The sequence below is a fragment of the Oratosquilla oratoria genome, chromosome 20 (genome assembly GCF_046742065.1).
Source record: "Oratosquilla oratoria isolate Oo_2021 chromosome 20, ASM4674206v1, whole genome shotgun sequence".
NCBI classification, from domain to species: Eukaryota; Metazoa; Arthropoda; class Malacostraca; order Stomatopoda; family Squillidae; genus Oratosquilla; species Oratosquilla oratoria.
Window position 1 is genome coordinate 24,890,536 of NC_134796.1, and position 21,024 is coordinate 24,911,559.

A 21,024-nucleotide genomic window follows, 5' to 3' on the forward strand; every position below is an offset into this window, starting at 1 on the left:
GTAAAAACAGATCCGGAATGTCTGATCATAACTTCTGCCATCTCTGTGTCGTCTATGTACTCTTTATCTCCTTCACGCAATTTTACTATATCATGCTTATCCTTTAGTTTGTCGTTTATATATCTGTAAAAGAGTTTTGGTTGATCCTTACATTTGTCTATGATATCCCTTTCATATTCTCTTTTTTCTTTCCTGCGTATGTTTACATAGTTGTTTCTAAGTTTTTTATATGTTTGCCATTTAGACATTTTCCTGTCTTTTTTCCATTTTTTCCAAGTTTTATCTCTCCTGGCTTTAGCCTTGCTACATCTTTTGTTGAACCAAGATTTTATATAGATTTCTTTTTGTTTCTTTTTTGTACATATTTGTTTACTCCCTCTTTATAATTTTCTTTAAATATGTTCCATTTGTTTTCCATATTTGTTTCCTCTTTAGAGAACCTATCCCAATTTGTTTTTTGGAAAAATTTCCTTAGTTTTACAAAGTCCATTTTGTTGTACATAAATCTTCCTTCTCTATATTTATCATTTCTATCTATGTTGTTCTGTTCTTTTAATTCAAACTCTGTTAGTATATGGTCGCTTTTTCCAATTGCTGTTTTACACTCCATTTTGTTCACAATATCTTGTTCAGAGGTTAATATTAGGTATAGTTTCAATGGTTCCTCATTGTTTCTAAATCTAGTATTCTCCTTAACCCATTGTGTTAGAGTGTATTCGATGGTCATATCTAGTAGCATGTTGCTCCAGAGTTCATCTCCCCCCTTAACTGTCATTTCTTCCCAAATTATGTCTTTTGCATTAAAATCACCCATGATTACTGTTTCCACCCTCTTTCAGTAACTTGTTTAGCACATTTATTGTTTCTTCCAATAATTTGGAATGTTCACTATCTGGCCACGCATAGGTTTTTGGTGGTACATACACTACTACAAATTTTCTGCTTTTCATCTTTTTGTTAGCAATTTTAATCATAATTACTTCTGTATTTCCCTGACCTTCGATTATCTTTGTCACATTTAAACCTTTTTTGGTCAATATCATGACACCTCCTCCTTGCTTTTCAGTTCTGTTTTTCGCCCAGTGATTATATAGACCATGTCCCACTATGTTTGTTAATAGCGGTTTTTTCAATTTTGTCTCTACTATGCCCATGATACCAGGTTTTTCTATTTCTAGATAGTCATTTAGTTCGTTGATTCCAGAGATAATACCATTGATGTTTGTGTATGCCACTTTTATTCTCATATTTTCTTTTCTTTATTGGTTTAAGTTTCCATTTTTTTATATACCATTTTTTCAGTCTCAAATCCAGTACTCTCCAAAAAAAAACTTGTTTTTTTCCGTCTTTGTTCTCTTTTCATTGCTATCACTTGCTTCAATTCTGAGCACTTTGTCTTTCTCTTTTTCTTCATCGTTCATTTCCTTTTGTATTCTTATATTTTTTAATTTCTCACTATTTGCCAGTTTGACCGCTTTTGATAATACTTCCTCTGCCATCATTGTGTTCTTAGTTTTATTTTTAGAGGTCTGTGATGTTTTTCTTTTGAGTATTTGCCTATCCTGTGAATCTTGTCGATTTCTTTAACAAGATTTTGCCCTTCATCCTGTATTTCTTTCAGAATTTCTTTGACTACCGTATTTTTCGGACTACAGCCCGCACCGTTATATGACCCGCACCCCTTACACCTTAGTGAAAATCCACACAAGACCCACACCGCTGTATGACCCACAGTCATATGGCGTGCGCGGCAGTGTAGATCTGACGATGTATACTACCCATGCATGGGTGGCCACAGGCACAGCTCACGGCGGTTGTTGTTACGGCCAGCCGTTGACGTGGTGATCAAAGTAATTTCAAAGCTAAGGCTTTTTCTAAATTTTCTGTTTCATCAATGCTTATGTGATTTATAAAAAAAGATATATGTTTTCCGATATTGGCAGGTTTCTTGGTGATATCTTGCTTTTCAGGATTCATCACACGTCAAAGGCCGACACGTGCGTACACAATCTCACAATTTGGTTTCTGAAGCTGCCACTAGATGTAGTGGTAGCTTCGATGAAAGAGGGGTGATCTCGAAAGTGTGCAACTAATCTTACGATGCCGTTGGGATGGGTCGAAGACGCGGAATTGCGATTCATGATCATGATACCAGTATTCCTCCAGTCCTATTTATTTCTGATTGTGATGAAGATGAAGAATAACCAACAAATTACATTTCAATATATTTTATTGCACTTATATATATATATTACAAAGAACCTTAATAAATTTGTGTAAATAATGCCATAAAACCCTGTTTGATTGTTTACCGGTAATTAATCAATCAATTGGTTTATAAATGCCATACAAAGACTGGTAATTAATTATTAAACCAAACAATTTCCAGTGGTTAGTTTTCAATAGAATAGAACAATAATAGAGCACATTACTGAACTGTTATGAACAGAGTCAATGGAGCACATCGTTATTAAAAAAAAAAACACAGTCAGTGATCACAGACGACAGTCAATGTTTATGAAGGCGTATCATCGCTCACAAAGCCAACGAATTCCTCATCCTCTGTATCATCATGGAAGAGGTTGTGGTATAAATCGGCCAATTCTGATGCAGTGACCTCATCCGTTTCGATTTTGGATTCGTCCGATTCCTTTTCCGAGTCATAGCATGCATCGAACATTGCAGGATGGCACATTTCTGATTTACGGAAACCGTTCTGAATAGTCCATTCTTTAATTTTCTTCCATACTTGAACGACCCACATGTAATGCACAAATTTAGCATTAAGGAATCAGGTACAGTTTGTAATTTGTAATTGCGAAAATGACCACCCGCTTGTTTTTGTTTGATCGCGACACACGATGTTGGTACCAGTCACTGTTGTATTGTATGTTCATGCTGTTTAGTTAGGCCTGTTTTATTTGTGATAATGCCTTTATTAATAACAAGAGCATGTAAAGCGGGTAAGATACTGACAAATCATACCTTCTCTTTGTCGTTTGTCTCGATCGTGCGCGCTGTATTATGACATTAATCAACTTTCATACGACGAACCCAGTCGGTCCCCCTGCAAATCCCCGATCCGAGAGGGCACCCAGCTAAACTAATTGTTCAATTTTTTTTTGACTGCGTAAGAGGGCAACTTGTAACCAGAATCCACAGATGACCCGCACCTTTATATCACCCACACCCCCGAATTTTGGCCCCTTTCTGAGGCAAAAAGCCGCGGGTCATACACCGAAAAATACGGTAGTTCCCTCTCCTCCTTTTCTTTTTGGTATCTATACATATCATGCTTTTCCTGTATACCATGGACCACAATGCACTTGCCTTTGTCAACTGTCTTTCACCAAATTTTCCTTCTCTTTAGTTACTTTTATAACTGTTTCTTTTGTATTTTCTTCCATCTGCTTTTTTAATATTTTTCTATATGATATTTCTTGATTTTCCTATTCTTTCTTCCATTGATTCTTTATTTCAGTGAGGTCTGTTTCTCTAATTGATTCTGTTACTTTACCAGTCACTACTTGCAACTATTCATTTACCTCCTTTTTTTACATACATACATACACATACATATACCAAGGCTTTTTCCCCTTTCCAAGGGAGGTAGCCAAAAAGGGAAAGGCATAAAAACACTCCCACCCATTTCATCCCTAAATACACTCCACACCCCTCCCACCCTTCCTCTCATCTGAGCACCTCCTGGATGACGGGTCATCGCTGCACCCTGCCCACCGCCCTGGGTCAGAAGCAGTGTCGCAAGACACAGTACATCCACAGCAAGGCCGCTTCATTTAATCGGCGACCCCCCCTCTCCGTCCCCCTTTGCATATAAGGTGAGGACGGGGAGAAATCCCTTCGGGCTGCGTCAAAATTTACTCACACATACTACCCCACCCCCCACCCATTCCTCCTCATGCAGTCACAACATCATCCATATACAACCATTCTCCACTCACCTCTGTCTTCCGTCCTCTCCCTTCCTTCCTCAACAGACATTCCCCTCTTCCCCAAAGCCCCCTTCACCCCATCCATCCACCTCATCCTAGGACGTCCCCTCATGTTCACTCCCTCCACATCTGCCTTCCATACCTCTTTTACTAGTTTTTCTTCACTCATTCTTTCCATGTGTCCAAACCATCCTAATATTCTTTCATCAACCCTATCTCCCAAATCCTTTTTCACCCCTGTTCTCCTCCTCACCTCCTCATTTCTCACTCTATCCAGCCTAGTAACCCCCACCATACTTCTCAGACACCTCATCTCAAACACATTCAAACTCCTTCTCTCTTCTTCTCTTATGTTCCACGTTTCTGCCCCATACAGTGCTGTTGGCACAATCACTCCTTCATACAGTCTCCTCTTCGCATCCATTCCCAAATGTCTATTCCTCATTACACTCTTTAAACCACCAAGGCATTTACTCGCTTCTCTCAATCTACATTCTACCTCCACCTTCACTCCACCTTTTCCTGCTACACTTGCACCCAAGTATCTAAAACTATCCACTTCCTCCAGTCGCTCTCCCTTAATGTTCACTTCCAGTCTACTGCCACTTTCACCCCTTGTACATCTCATCACCTTACTTTTACCCACATTTATCTTCAGCTTTCTTCTATCACGCACTCTCTCAAACTCTGCCACCAGCTTCCTCAATCCCTCCTCTGACCCTGCCACAAGCGCAGTGTCGTCCACAAACAACAGCTGGCTCACCTCCCACTTTTCTCCATTTTCTTTAACCATCTCCAATCCCTGACTCACTACCCTAGCATTCACCTCTCGCACCACCCCATCCATGTATAAGTTGAAAAGCCAGGGCGACATAACGCATCCTTGACGAAGTCCCACCTTTACCTCAAACCACTCACTCTCTCCATTTCTAATCCTAACACATGCTCTACTACTCTCATAAAAACTCTTGACAGCTCCCAAAAGCTTTCCTCCTATCCCATAAATCTGCATAACCTCCCACAGTGCCTTCCTGTCTACCCTATCATAAGCCTTTTCCAGATCCATAAAAGCCCAAAAAACATCCTTCCCCTTTCCTATAGCTTTCTCACATATCTGTCTTACCACAAAGATCTGATCTACACAACCTCTACCCATCCTAAATCCACACTGTTCCTCACCAATTACTCCTTCTGTTCCTCTCCTAATCCTCTCAATTAAGATCCTCCCATACGCCTTCCCTACTACACTCAACAGGCTAATCCCTCTGAAATTACTACATTCACACTTGTCCCCTTTTCCCTTGTAAAGAGGAACTATACAGGCACTACTCCAGTCCTCCGGTACTCTACCCTCTCTCCAGCAAACATTAAATAACCTCACCAACCAGTCCACCATCACTGAACCTCCCTTTTTCAGACATTCTGCATGACATCCATCCAGACCAGGTGCCTTACCTGCTTTCATCATCTTTACAACTGCCTTCACCTCATCCTTCCTTATTTCTCCTCCATTCTCCTCACTCATCACTCTCATTTTCTTCGCATTTCCCACTGCAGCTATCTTTCCTTCCCTATCCTCCTTCACATTCAGCAACTCCCTAAGATATTCTGCCCATCTTCCCCTCACTGCCATCTCTTCCATTATCAACTCTCCATCTGTACCTTCTTTTCTTCCCTACTTGATTCGCCTCCTCTTCCTCTCTTAATTTCTTTCCAAAACATCTTTTTATTACTTTCAAAATTTTCTGTCATACTCCTACCCCATTTCACATCTGCTCTCCTCTTTGCCTCCTTTACCTTTTGCTTTACTTCTCTTTTCTTTTCTTTGTACGTCTCATATGACTCCCCTGTCCTCTTTTGTAACCAATCTGTGAATGCTCGCTTCTTCTCTTCTACAACCTTCTTTGTTTCCTCATCCCACCATTCACTACCCTTTCTTCTATTTCCCCCTGTCCTTCTTGTTCCACACACCATCCTTGCACACTTTAAGACTCCCTCCTTGAACCATCCCCATTCCTCCTCCACACCCATCTCTGCTCTATCCTTTACTCCCTCCCACTCCTCCTTCAGCTTCTTTTCGTACTCCTTCTCCTTTTCCTTTTTATTTTTATCCTCATTTTTCAGTCTTTCGTTTTCTCTCTTAAGACTTTCTATTTCACTTTTTAGGTCACTCAATTCTTTAATAGTTTGTTCATTGTTTTTTCGTAGTGTAATCAGTTCCTTGTGAACAACTCAGTAATCGAATTTCAAGTCTATGATTTCTTCCATTAGCTCGCTTATTTCATGATTTCTTAATGCATTGCTATACCCACTTTCTCTATCTATATCAAAACTTCTTCCTATTTTGCTTGAATTCCTTTGAAAACCTGAAAAAACATTGTTTTCCCACCTTGGGTTTTTCCTCGGAGTATCCAATACACAATGGTGCTTGGGTATCACACCTCTTGGGCTCTCAACTATACTCACTTCCAGTCCTCTCTTCATTGATTCCTTCATTGTTTTTTCTTCACAATCCTTTTTCATTTTTGCCAGAAACTATACCAAAAATCTAGAACTGGAGAGAAAAGCATTCACCAGTCACAACGCGTAGCCATCTCGCACAATAACAAAAAGGTTTCCTTCATTGCTGGCTACAAAACCGCTAACCAGACGCACTCGCGACACAGCACTTCCTTACACTTCGGTGTCTGACTGTGTTAGGATTAGAAATGGAGAGAGTGAGTGGTTCAAGGTAAAGGTGGGACTTCTTCAGGGATGTGTTATGTTGCCCTGGCTGTTCAACTTATACATGGATGGGGTGGTGTGAGAGGTAAATGCAAGGGTGGTGGGTCAGGGATTGGAGATGGTTAAAGAAAATAGAAAAATGGGAGGTGAGCCAGCTGTTGTTTGCGGATGACACTGCACTTATAGCAGGATCAGAGGAGGGATTTAGGAAGTTGGTGACAGAGTTTGGGAGAGCATGTGAAAGAAGGAGGTTGAAGATAAATGTGGGTAAAAGTAAGGTGAGATGTACAAGGGGTGAAAGTGGCAGCAGACTGGAAGTGAGCATTAAGGGAGAGCGACTGGAGGAAGTGGATAGTTTTAGATACTTTGGTGTGAATATGGCAAGAAAGGGAGGATTGGAGATGGAGGTAGAATGTAGATTGAGAGAAGTGAGTAAATGCCTTGGTAGATATAAAATTGTAATGAGGAATAGACATTTGGGAATGGAGGCTAAGAGGAGATTGTATGAAGGAGTGATTGTGCCAACATCACTGTATGGGGCAGAAACATGGAACATAAGAGAGGAAGAGAGAAGGAGTTTGAATGTGTTTGAGATGAGGTGTCTGAGAAGTATGATAGGGGTTACTAGGCTGGATAGAGTGAGAAGTGAGGAGGAGAACAGGGGTGGAAAGGGAGTTGGGAGATAGGGTGGATGAAAGAGTATTGGGATGGTTTGGACACATGGAAAGAATGAGTGAAGAAAGACTAGTAAAAGAGGTATGGAAGGCAGATGTGGAGGGAGTAAACATGAAGGGGCGACCTAGGATGAGATGGATGGATGGGGTGAAAGGGGCTTTGGGGAAGAGGGGAATGTCTGTTGAGGAAGGACGGAAGAAGACAGACGACAGGGGTGAATGGAGAATGGTTGTATATGGATGATGTTGTGATGCATGAGGTGGAATGGGTGGGGGGATGGGGGGTGAGGTAGTATGTGTGAGAAAATTTTGACGCAGCCCAAAGGGATTTCTCCCCGTCTTCTCCTTTTCTGCATGAGGGGACGGAGAGGGGGGTCGCCAATTTAATGAAGTAGCCTTGCTGTGGATATGCTGTGTCTTGTGACACTGCCTCTGACCCAGGGCAGTGGACAAGATGCAGGGACAACCTGTCATCCAGGAGGTGCCATGATAAGAGGGAGGGTAGAGAGTGGAGGGGACTGGAATGTATTAGGGATGGAATGGGTGGGAATGGTTTTTATGCCTTTTTCTTTTTGGCTCCCTTGGAATGGGGGAAAAGCCTTTGGTATATGTAAGAAAAAATTTCCAAAACACAAACTAGGATGAATTCTCTAAAAAGGAAACAAAGATGGAAGACAAATGGAACATATTCAAAGAAAAGTACAAGGAAGGAGTTGACAAATATGTACCAAAAAAGAAACAAAAAGAGGTTTATGTAAAGTGTTGGTATAACAAAAGGTGTAGTGAGGCTAGAGACAGAAGAGACAAAGCCTGGAAAAAATTGAAAAAAAAAAAAAAAACATCCAAATGGAGTCAGAGATGTGAGATGAACTTCAACATTTAGAAATGTAGCATAATGGAATTTGGAAAAAACAAAAATAGAGTATCGGTTCAATATAAAATTGGAAACAAGGAAGTCAAAAAAGTCTATTCAGAAAGGGACCTGGGAATGATCATCTCAAGTGACTTGACACCTGATAAACATGTCAATAAATTAGTTGGAGAGAATTTTAACTTATTAAGATCAATGAAAGTGGCCTTCAACTACATGAATAAAGAAATGTTTAAGAAAAATAGTGGTTACACTAATAGACTTAAACTAGAATATGGTGCAACACTATGGGCACCTAGCACAAAAAAGAACAGAAGAAAATTAGAAAGAATCCAAAGAGCGGCAACAAAAATGGCACCTACACTATCAAATCTGACATATGAACAAAGATTGGAGAAATTGCATCTATTAACACTGGAACAGAGAAGAGAAAGAGGTGATTTGTTGACCATTTACAGAATTATGAAAGGGATGGAAATTTTTGATAGAGGCAACTTATTAAAATGGGATAGAAGAGAAAAAAGAGGACACGAAAATAAGCTAAAGAAGGACATTTACAAAAGAGACCTGAAAAAGAATAACTTCCCACATAGAGTGGTTGATGTCTGGAACAAACTAAATGGAGAAACAGTGAGTGCCAAAACTATACACGATTTTAACCCCTTCCATACGGTGCCGCACACGTAGGCGTCATGGGGAGCGAGTGTATTCGCGAGGCTGCCATATCGGCGTCTTGATTATATTTATTGTAGTCGCCCCTGTGTTTTTACATTCTCTCAAATGTGCCCTGAATCCCATTCTCTGTGGTATTCAAAATTCGCGGGTGAAAGAGAGAACGATCGATATAAGCGGTGACTATATTTTATGATGCGAGTATTATTACGACACGTCGTACGGCTGGCATTGGCTGCTGCCACTGAGATCTAAGTCCATGACGCCTACGTGTGCGGCACCGTATGGAAGGGGTTAAGAATAAATTGGATGTGGAGAGATACAAAAATGGGTCACTACGAGCATAGCTCTCATCCTGTAAAATACAACTCAATAAATACAACTAGGTACATACATACATATACCAAAGGCTTTTTCCCCCTACATGGGGGGTAGCCATAAAGAAAAAGGCATAGAAACCACTCCCACCCATTCCATTTCCTATATATTCCACTACCCTCCACCCTCCCTCTTATCTTGGCACCTCCTGCATGATAGGTCATCCCTGCATCCTGTCCACTGCCCTGGGTCAGAAGCAGTGTCCTAAGACACAGCGCATCTACAGCAAGGCCGCTTCATAAATTCGGTGACCCCCCCTTCTCCGTCCCCTCATGCAGAAAAGGAGAAGACGGGGAGAAATCCTTTCGGGCTGCATCAATTTCCTTCTCACACATACCTCCCCACCCCCCACCCCTCACCCACTCCCCCTCATGCATCACAGCATCATCTATACACAACCCCTCTCCATTCACCCCTATCTTCTGTCCTCTCCCGTCCTCCTGTAAGGACAGGAATTTTGAAGGGATATTATTTTTGGAATTTTGTTTTATTTATCTATTTATTTATTTGAATGTTGACTTGAGAGACTGGGTAGTATGGACGTTGTGACGGTTTTACTCAACCAGGAAGCAAAGTAGAAAATAGAGCCTTAATAGACCATGAATTTATTCTATTCTATGTCTGCCTATCAAGATGTGTTGGCAAAGAGCCTTACTGTAATCATTGAAGAAAAACATACAATAGGAGATAGCTACAAATATATTTCAGCTGATTTTGGTTCAACTAATCTTCGAGACGACATTAGAATGTTCTCGAACATAGCGGGCGCACCGTAGCTCCGCCCACCCGTGACGTCACTGACACGTTCGGACAGAGGCGTAAACTAAGGCCATTAATTTTAAGAGTAATAGGAAAAATTCCCAACTTTCAGTTCAGGATTCCACTAGAGAAATAGTTTAGGGAGAGATTGTAGCAGCTAGGGGCTGTGTTGAGAAGCGAAATGAAGTTTTACGAAATAATACAACAGGGAGGTTAGTAGTTTACCCATAGATACGAACACATAGCCGTCTCGTTTTTTTTGTGCGCAGCTAAAATTTTAATCTGATGCCAAAAACTATCCCGATAACAGGTATGGGTACGTTCTGTAAGATTAATGAAAATAAATGTCAATATGTGAGTTAAATGATATAGTGCAGATATAGTAGGTAGATAGTTATTATTATTATTAAGTTTTGAATCTGATGCCAAAAACTATCCCGATAACAGGAAAAAAAGGGTTTAAGGGAGTGTACTCCACAAACACTGCGTGGAAGGAGTTAGACGGTGTCACGCATATATACATTAGCTATGAGAGTGTAATCCTTAGAGGACAATTCTGTCTGTGATCGTTCTCTAATAAGAACACGGGGTTGAAGGTAGACACAATATTGTAAGTAGACTTATACAGTGACCGGAAGGTTGGAGCGTAAATAACTACGTTTTTCTATGTGCCTGTGACCTCACTGTGTTATTAAATATCTCGCATACCCATATATTTTTCATATTGTAAGGATCAATAGATTTTCTAGTTGGAGAAAACCACAATATACTTTTGTATTTTCTTACTATAATTTTGCTTCAGTGTAATAATTAACACATAGAAAACCTTCACTTATACTCTTTTACTACCCCCACTTGGGCATAGGCCTTTTCGCTACCCAGAACCAACACCGAATGACCTGAGGAAAGGGGACGGAGTCAGACGTGAATAACAAGGAGCAGTTTCCATTTATGGTCAGATATATCCATATAGACGATTGGGTGGTGGCAGCGTATACCTTGATTTCTTATTTCCCAAATCGTTCTTATGTGGGTATCTCTGATCACTCCCATTGGAGGTGCTCTTGGTTAAACACTAATCAATCGACGGCACCACACTCCCTCCATAGACATTCCTCTCTTTTGTAATGCCCCTTTCACCCCATCCATCCATCTTATCCTAGGACGCCCCCTCATATTCACTCCTTCCACCTCTGCCTTCCATACTTCTTTTACTAATCTTTCTTCACTCATTCTTTCCATGTGTCCAAACCATCCTAATACCCTTTCATCAACCCTATCTCCCAGCTCCCTTTCCACCCTTGTTCTCCTCCTCACCTTCTCATTTCTTTATCTATCCTAGTAACCCCTATCATACTTCTCAGACACCTCATCTCAAACACATTCAAACTCCTCTCTTCCTCTCTCATGTTCCATGTTTCTGCCCCGTACAATGCTGTTGGTACAATCATTCCTTCATATAACCTCCTCTTAGCATCCATTCCCAGATGTCTATTTCTCATTACACTTTTCAATCCACCAAGGCATTTACTCGCTTCTCTCAATCTACATTCTACCTCTACCCCCACTCCTCCCATTCCTGCCACATTCGCACCCAAATATCTAAAACTATCCTCTTCTTCCAGTCTTTCACCCTTAATGCTCACCTCCAGCCTTCTGTCACTCTCTCCCCTTGTTACATCTCATCACCTTACTTTTACCCACATTTATCTTCAATTTCCTTCTTTCACACACCTTCTCAAACTCTGTCACTAACTTCCTCAATCCCTCCTCTGATCCTGCTACAAGCGCAGTGTCATCAGCAAACAACAACTGGCTCACCTCCCACTTTTCTCCATTTTCTTTAATCATCTCCAACCCCTGACCCACTACCCTTGCATTCACCTCTCGCACCACCCCATCCATGTAAAGATTGAACAGCCAGGGTGACATAACACATCCCTGACGAAGTCCCACCTTTACCTCAAACCATTCACTCTCTCCATTTTTAATCCTAACTCAAGCTCTACTACTCTCATAAAAACTCTTGACTGCTCTTAACAGCTTTCCTCCTATCCCATATATCTGCAGTACCTCCCACAGTGCCTTCCTATCTACCCTGTCATAAGCCTTTTCCAGATCCATAAAAGCCAAAAAAACATCCTTACCTTTTCCTATAGCTTTCTCACATATCTGTCTTACCACAAAAATATGATCTACACAACCCTACCTGTCCTAAACCCACACTGTTCCTCACCAATTCCTCCCTCTGTTCCTCTCCTAATCCTCTCAATCAAGACCCTCCCATACGCCTTCCCAACTACACTCAACAAGCTGATCCCTCTGTAACTACTACACTCACTTGTCCCCCTTTCCCTTTTAAAGCGGAACTATACAGGCACTCCTCCAGTCCTCCGGCACTCTACCCTCTCTCAAACAAACATTAAATAACCTCACCAGCCAGTCCACTATCACTGTACCTCCTTTCTTCAGACATTCTGCATGGCATCCATCCAGACCAGGTGCCTTACCTGCTCTCATCATCTTAATAGCTGCTTTCACTTTATCCTTCCCTATTTCTCCTCCATTTTCCTCACTCATCACTCTCATTTTCTTAGCTCTTCCCACTGCAACTACCTTTCCCTCCTTATCCTCCTTCACATTTAGCAACTCCCTAAAATACTCTGCCCACCTTCCTCTTACTGCCTTCTCTTCCGTTATCATCTCTCCATCTGCACTTTTTACCTTTTCCTCTCTACTTGATTCGCCTCCCTTTTCTTTTTTAATTTCCTTCCAAAACATCTTTTTATTGCTTTCAAAATTTCCTGTCATACTCTTACCCCATTTCACATCTGCTCTTCTCTTTGCTTCCTTTATCTTATGCTTAACTTCCCTTCTCTTTACTCTGTACCTCTCATACGATTCCCTTCTCTTTACTCTGTACCTCTCATACGATTCCCTCGTCCTAATTTGCAGCCAATCTATGAATGCCTGCTTCTTTTCTTCTACACATTTCTTTGCTTCCTCATCCCACCACTCACTACCCTTCCTTCTTTTTCCTCCCACCCTCCTTGTTCCACACACCATCTTTGCACACCTTATGACTCCCTCCTTGAACCATCCCCATTCCTCCTCCACTCCTAGTTCTAATCTATCCTTTACTCCCTCCCACTCCTCTTTCAGTTTCTTCTTAAACTCGCTCTCCATTTTTTCCTCATTTAAGCAGTTCACTCTAAGTACCTTCCTACCTTCTGTCCTTTTCCTCTTTCTCCACCTATTCTCCACTCTCATTTACCTTCCACCAGAAAATGATCTGATCTGGTAAATACATATAAATTGAACAGCCAAGGCAACATAATACATCCCTGATGAAGTTCCTCCTTTACCTAAAACCACTCGCTCTCTCCCTTTCTAATTGTAACACAGGCTCTACTACTTTCATAAAAACTTGTGACTGCTCTTAACAGCTTTCCTCATATCCCATGTAAGTGGAATACCTTCCACAGTGCCTTCCTATCTACCCTGTCATAAGCCTTTTCCAAATCCATAAAGGCCCAAAAAACATCCTTACCTTTTCCTATAGCTTTCTTACATATCTGCCTTACCAAAAAATCTGATCCATGCAACTCCTACCTGTCCTAAACCCACACTGTTACTCACCAATTACTCCCTCTGTTCCTCTCCTGATCCTCTCAATCAAAACCCTTCCATGAGCCTCCCCATCTACATTCAACAAACTGATCCCTCTGAAACTATTACACTCACATTTGTCCCCTTTTCCCTTGTACAGTGGAACTATTCAGGTACTCCTCCAGACCTCCTGCACTCTATAATCTTTTAGACAAACATTAAGTAACCTCACCAGCCAGTCCACCATCACTGTACCTCCCTTATTGTTGCTCTGCATGACACCCATCCAACCCAGAGGCCTTATCTGCTCACATTATTTTGATATCCCTTTCAATACATTGGCGCCTACATAGGCGTCATGAGACAGTGGGTATATGAGGATGCCGGCATAAACATCTTGATTATATTTATATTTGTAGCTGCAGCTGATTAACCCCCATATTCTGTGAATGGCCTGATCATATTTTCTGTGGTTATTAACATTCATAGTGAAAGAGAATGAATAATACAGCTGTAACTTTATATTTTATAATGCAAGTATTGTGATGCATCATCGTACATCAGGCAGCTAATGCTGCCTGCAAGAATTTGACTTGTATTGAAGAGATTAACTGCTTTCACCTCATCTATCCTTATTTCTCCCCCATTTTCCTCACTCATCACAGTTATTTTCTTAGCACTTCCCATTGCACTTTTCCCTCCCTATCCTCCTTCACATTTAGCAACTCCGTAAAATACTTTGCCCATCTTCCTCCTACTGCACCTTTTACTGCACCTTTTACCTTTTCTTCTCTACTTGATTTGCCTCCTTCTCTCTCTTACTTTCCTTCCAAAACATCTTTTTATTACTTTCAAATTTTTCTGTCATACTCTTACCCCATTTCTGCTTTCCTCTTTGCCTCCTTTATTATACGCTTTACTTCTCTTTTCCTTTCTTTGTATCTCTCATACGATTTTCTCATGATTCTCTCATTATTGTGTAACCAGTCTGTGTTTTCCATATAGATTCATAAATACTTTTAATTGATTAGAAGGTGATACAGCCCAAGACCATTACATTAGCAATACATGGACTCAAATCTAGATATGAGGATTGGAAATCAAGGATATAAATGAGGTTAGAACTGTACATGAATTTAAGGCGAGGTATAAATTGGAGAGTAGGAGACAGGACCCAACAAGTGTTGCTCCTTTCCTTTATACTACAACTAGGTTAATACATCTGTCGAAAGAACTTTTTGATGATGATGATGACAATAAGGTTTAATGACATAAACTCCCCCCTATTATAAGGCTAGGACACTGCCCCTTACAGAGGATTTTGTAGAGTGGAATTTAATGAACAGTGACCTATGTTCAACTTTGCCAGTGGCAGGGTTTGAACCACCATTCCCTCAATCTTCACTGCAAGTAATGACGCTGTATCCCATTTGGCCTATGAGTTTCCAAAGCCCTTTTTACCATCTGGGGTATTGGCTGCATGTTATTGTGGCAAAGTAGCATACAGTTGATACTTTAGGGTCTATATGGGGTGCCCCTACAGACCAGAGCCACTCATCATTTTGTCTGTGATAGAGGAAAACTGTTCATAGAGAAATGATGACACTTTTATACTATGACTATCCCTCTGTTATGGTGTCCCCCAACCCCTTGTTACTGTCTTGTACCATTTCTCTGAATATTCATTTCCTTATTTCGTCGACTCTGTGGTGGGGGAAGAGAATGCTACCACCAAGTCTTTCCACTTGAGTCGTAAAAGGCGACAAAAAACGGGACGGGGATGGAATTAGGAGTCCTGCTATCTGTAGCCCCAAAAGGGGACATTCCTAAAAAAGAAGAAAAGGTATAAGAGGGTCTGGGAGTTTTCCAACCTGTACCCTAAGGTTTGGGTCTTTTAATGTGTGTGGATGTGGTACAGATGAGAGTAAAAGGGAAGAGATAGGCATTATGTTTGTGAGAAGAAAGATAGATGTGCTGGCTTTGAGTGAAACTAAAATGAAAGGAAAGGGCAACTGTGAGTTTGGGAGTGTAGCTGGGAGGTACTCAGGAGTCAAGAGGGGACAAGGGAGAGAAGGGATGGCTATACTAGTAAGTGAAGAGATAAGTAAGCGGGTAGTGGAGTGGAAGGAGGTTTCATCAAGGTTGATGTGGACGAAGGTGAAGCTGGGAAGGGAGATGTGGGTTTTGTAAGTGCGTATGGACCTGGTAGTGAGAAGAGTGTAAAGGAAAGGGAGGCTTTTTGGGTAGATATGAATAAGTGCATAGAGGGATTAGGGAGAAATGTCAATGTAGTTGTATTGGGAGACCTTAATGCTAGGGTAAGAAATTAACCAATAGATGGAGTGATTGGGAAGTATGGAGTTCCAGGTAAAAATAGTAGTGGAGAAATGATGGTGGAGATGTGTCTTGAAAGAAAGTTGATGATAGCAAATACAGTGTTTAGGAAGAAAGTCAAGCATAAGTACACATGGGAGAGGGTGGTGGAAGGAAGGGTGGCAGATAGAGCGTTAATGGACTATAAAATGGTGACCAGGAGTATGGTAGGAAGAGTTAAGGATGTACATGTTATAAAGGGAGAGAATGGGGGAATATCAGATCATTTTCAGGTGTAAGGTAAATTGAGAGTGGAGAAAGAGGAAAAGGGCAGAAGATAGGGAGGTACTTAGAGTGAACTGCTTAAATGAAGAAAAAAAGGAGAGTGAGCATAAAAAGAAGCTGAAAGAGGAGTGGGAGGGAGTAAAGAATAGAGTAAAGCTAGGAGTGGAGGAGAAGTGGGGATGGTTCAAGGAGGGAGTCATAAAGTGTGCAAAGATGGTGTGTGGAACAAGGAGGGCGGGAGGAAATAGAAGGAAGGGTAGTGAATGGTGGGATGAGGAAGCAAAGAAATGTGTAGAAGAGAAGAAGCAGGCATTCATAGATTGGCTACAAATTAGGACGAGGGAATCGTATGAGAGGTACAGAGTAAAGAGAAGGGAAGTTAAGCATAAGATAAAGGATGCAAAGAGGAGAGCAGATGTGAAATGGGGTAAGAGTATGACAGAAAATTTGGAAGCAATAAAAAGATGTTTTGGAAGGAAATTAAAAGAGGAAGAGGAGGCGAATCAAGTAGAGAAGAAAAGGTAAAAGGTGCAGATGGAGAGATGATAATGGAAGAGAAGGCAGTAAGAGGAAGGTGGGCAGAGTATTTTAGGGAGTTGCTAAATGTGAAGGAGGATAGGGAGGGAAAGGTAGTTGCAGTGGGAAGTGCTAAGAAAATGAGAGTGATGAGTGAGGAAAATGGAGGAGAAATAGGGAAGGATGAAGTGAAAGCAGCTGTTAAGATGATGAAAGCAGGTAAGGCACCTGGTCTGGATGGATGCCATGTAGAATGTCTGAAGAAAGGAGGTACAGTTATGGTGGACTGGCTGGTGAGGTTATTTAATGTTTGTTTAAGAGAGTGCCGGAGTACTGGAGGAGTGCCTATATAGTTCTGCTTTACAAGGGAAAGGGGGACAAGTGAGTGTAGTAGTTACAGAGGGATCAGCTTGTTGAGTGTAGTTGGGAAGGTTTATGGGAGGGTCTTGATTGAGAGGATCAGGAGAGGAACAGGGAGTAATTGGTGAGGAACAGTGTGGGTTTAGGACAGGTAGGGGTTGTGTAGATCATATTTTTGTGGTAAGACAGATATGTGAGAGAGCTATAGGAAAGGGTAAGGATTTTTTTTTGGCTTTTATGGATCTGGAAAAGGCTTACGACAGGGTAGACAGGAAGGCACTGTGGGAGGTACTGCAGATATATGGGACAGGAGGAAAGCTGTTAAGAGCAGTCAAGAGTTTTTATGAGAGTAGTAGAGCTTGTGTTAGGATTAGAAATGGAGAGAGTGAATGGTTTGAGGTAAAGGTGGGACTTTGTCAGGGATGCATTATGTCGCCCTGGCTGTTCAATCTCTACATGGATGGGGTGGTGAGAGAGGTGAATGCAAGAGTAGTGGGTCAGGGGTTGGAGATGGTTCCAGATAATGGAGAAAAGTGGGAGGTGAGCCAGTTGTTGTTTGCTGATGACACTGCACTTGTAGCATGATCAGAGGAGGGATTGAGGAAGTTAGTGACAGAGTTTGAGAAGGTGTGTGAAAGAAGGAAATTGAAGATAAATGTGGGTAAAAGTAAGGTGATGAGATGTACAAGGGAAGAGAGTGACAGCAGGCTGGAAGTGAGCATTAAGGGTGAAAGACTGGAGGAAGTGTTTAGTTTTAGATATTTGGGTGCAAATGTGGCAGGAAAGGGAGGAGTGGGGGTAGAGGTAGAATGTAGATTGAAAAGTGTAATGAGAAATAGACATTTGGGAATGGATGCTAAGAGGAGGTTATATGAAGGAGTGATTGTGCCAACAGCACTGTACGGGGCAGAAACATGGAAGATGAGAGAGGAAGAGAGAAGGAGATTGAATGTGTTTGAGATGAAATGTCTGAGAAGTATGATGGGGGTTACTAGGCTGGATAGAGTGAGAAATGAGGAGGCGAGGAGGAGAACAGGGGTGGAAAGGGAACTGGGAGATAGGGTTGATGAAAGAGTATTAGAATGGTTTGGACACATGGAAAGAATGAGTGAAGAAAGATTAGTAAAAGAAGTGTGGAAGGCAGAGGTGGAAGGAGTGAATAAAAGGGGGCTTCCTAGGATGAGATGGATGGATGGGGTGAAAGGGGCATTACGAAAGAGAGGAATGTCTGTAGAGGAAGGACGGGAGAGGAGACAAGATAGGGGGTGAATGGAGAGGGGTTGTGTATAGATGATGCTGTGATGCATGAGGGGGAGTGGGTGGGGGATGGTGGGTAAGGAAGTATGTATGAGAAAAATTTGACCCAGCCTGAAGGGATTTCTCCCCGTCTTCTCCTTTTCTGCATGAGGGGATGGAGAGGGGGGGTCACCGAATTTATAAAGCGGCCTTGCTGTGGATGTGCTGTGTCTTGCGACACTGCTTCTGACCCAGGGTAGTGGACTGGATGCAGGCATGACCCGTCATCCAGGAGGTGCCGAGATGAGAGGGAGGGGGTAGGGTGGAGGGGAGTGGAATATATATTAGATGGAATGGGTGGGAGTGGTGTCTGTGCCTTTTTCTTTTGGGCTACTTGGTATATGAAAGGGGTGCCTGAATCAAAGCAAAACACTCCTTTCAGTTAGAGAAGCAAGACCAAATTCTTGATTGAATGACTCGCATCATAATTTTTTATTCTTTTTCACAGCTCGTGGTGCTGATGTCAATGTAGCCAACAGTAATGGAGCAACCCCTTTACATGATGCTGTTGCTCGAGGAGATCCCGCTGTAGTCAAAGAACTTCTCCTGTTAGGAGCCAATCCTCATATTCAATGTCATAAAGGGTAAGAAATTGCCTCAAATCCATCTTGAGTTCTGCATTGGCAAAGATAAGGATTGATTTTGATTTGGGCAATTGCATCAAAGGTTGCCTGGTAAATTAATTAATTGTTGCCTTGAATTTCACTAACTGCAAAAGTCTCAGCCCCACATTGGCTAGCAATGGCCACTGGGCCCTTCTACAGACCTCACTGGGAAGAAACCTTCAACTGTTGTCTTTATTTTATTAGTGTGGGACTATTTCTGTCACTGGTTGAAAGTAGTAGGAGGGGACCAGTTGTTGATTGTCAGCTCTCTTTGGGTGAAAAAGTGTAAAAAATACAGTTTATGTTGATAGAGATCTTGGGCCTAATTCTGAAACTTGGATGTTAGCCCTGCAGGGCTACATCTCCTTATTGAGATGAGGGGAGTTGACAAGTTATGAAAATGGACAGCTTTGCTGGCCATCTTGCAGGACCAACACATGCAGGTACCCATCATTGGTCTAAGGGTTGCTTAGTAAAGGCATTTAATCTTGATGGTTTGAATATCCTAGCTTCAATACTTACACCAGAAGATTTTGTTGAGGTTAATGCCAAAATATTTTATTTAACTTCAAGGAACTTCTGGCTGGTAATGGGATAATAAACCATATTGACTGGTTTAACATAACCCTCTGATATTTAATGATATTGTCTCAACTTATGCCAGTTGTTTTTATTCACCATGGAGGAATTGCTTGCCAGTAATAGGTTAATAAACTATCTTGAATGAAGTAGCCTAATAATCCCTTAAAGGTTAAATATACATGTTCTAGTATTTAGAAATTGATTAAGAGATGATCTTATCCAGTATACTGGAGAAGAGCCTGTGGGTGGTAAACTATTTAGTACTAAGTATAGTTTCAATGAAACTATTATTTGTGAATGTATCTTAACACTAGCTGTAGTTGCTGAATATAAATAATATATTTTTCCTCAGTCGCCACAAAGGCAAAACTCCTGTAGAGATGGCTTCCAGTAAACCACAGTTGCATGAAATTCTGAAAAACAGCGCTGTAAATGGTACAGTCAGTTATAATGGTGCAAACAATGGAAGTATATCTCCACTGCTAGACAGGAAAATATCAACTCAAAACTCAGGTATGTAAAGGTTTTTTTTTTTATACTGTTTCAATTTTTTTTTATTGAACTTTTAGTTTACAAAGATGAATTGAAATGTAAGGAAAATAGTTACACCCTTTGTATACCTTTTGTTTTTTAATGATATGTAAATTACCCATCTGGGGTATTGGCTGCTTGTTATTGTGGCAAAATAGCGTGCAGTTGATACTTTGGGGTCTATATGGGGCGCTCCTACGGACCAGAGCCACACATCATTTTGTCTATGATAGAGGAAAACTGTTCATAGAGAAATGATGACACTTTTATACTACGACTGTCCCTCCGTTATGCTGTCCCCCAACCCCTTGCTGCTGTCCTGTACCATTTCTCTGAGTATTCATTTTCTGCTGTGGGGGAATTCCCTGTGGTGGGGGAAAAGAATACTGCCATCAAGTATTTCCACTTGGATAGTAAGAGGCGAGAAGAAAGGGACGGGGAGTGGGACTAGGCATCCTTCTCCTTGTAGCCCCACAGGGGACATTCCTAAATGAAAAAGTAAAGGCATAAGAGGGTCTGGGAGTTTTTCAACCAGCACCCTAAGGTTTGGGTCTTTTAATGTGTGTGGATGTGGTACAGATGAGAGTAAAAGGGATGAGATAGGTACCGTATTTTACGGTTTACAAGACGCACTTTTTTTCCTAAAAATACCCTGAAAAATGCTAATGCGTCTTTCAAGACGAATGTTGTATTGCAAGGCAACACCCAGGCTCATGTAAGCTTGGACACTTGACTGATAGCGACCTGGATTTGTATATTGAGTCATTACACTATGATGTTGGCTTAAGTACTATTTAATTCAACCTTTTATATTATGTAAACTCAGTACTTAGCTGTTACAAGTATTTCCAATACCATAATCCTTCCTGGAGCCTACTCGGCGTGTGGAGAAAACG

At 41.4% G+C, this 21,024-nt stretch overlaps 1 protein-coding gene across 3 annotated transcripts in view; it reads left to right on the plus strand.

Annotated features, from left to right (window-relative positions):
• The window catches only part of LOC143036412 (uncharacterized), a 362,560-nt gene that overhangs the window by 41,824 nt on the left and 299,712 nt on the right, over positions 1 to 21,024 (plus strand). For all 3 annotated transcript variants that reach the window (XM_076203749.1, XM_076203748.1, XM_076203747.1), the window contains 2 exons: positions 18,859 to 18,994; positions 19,950 to 20,110. In XM_076203749.1, the coding sequence (XP_076059864.1) occupies positions 18,859 to 18,994; positions 19,950 to 20,110 (297 nt within the window). The remainder of the gene's footprint in view (positions 1 to 18,858; positions 18,995 to 19,949; positions 20,111 to 21,024) is intronic.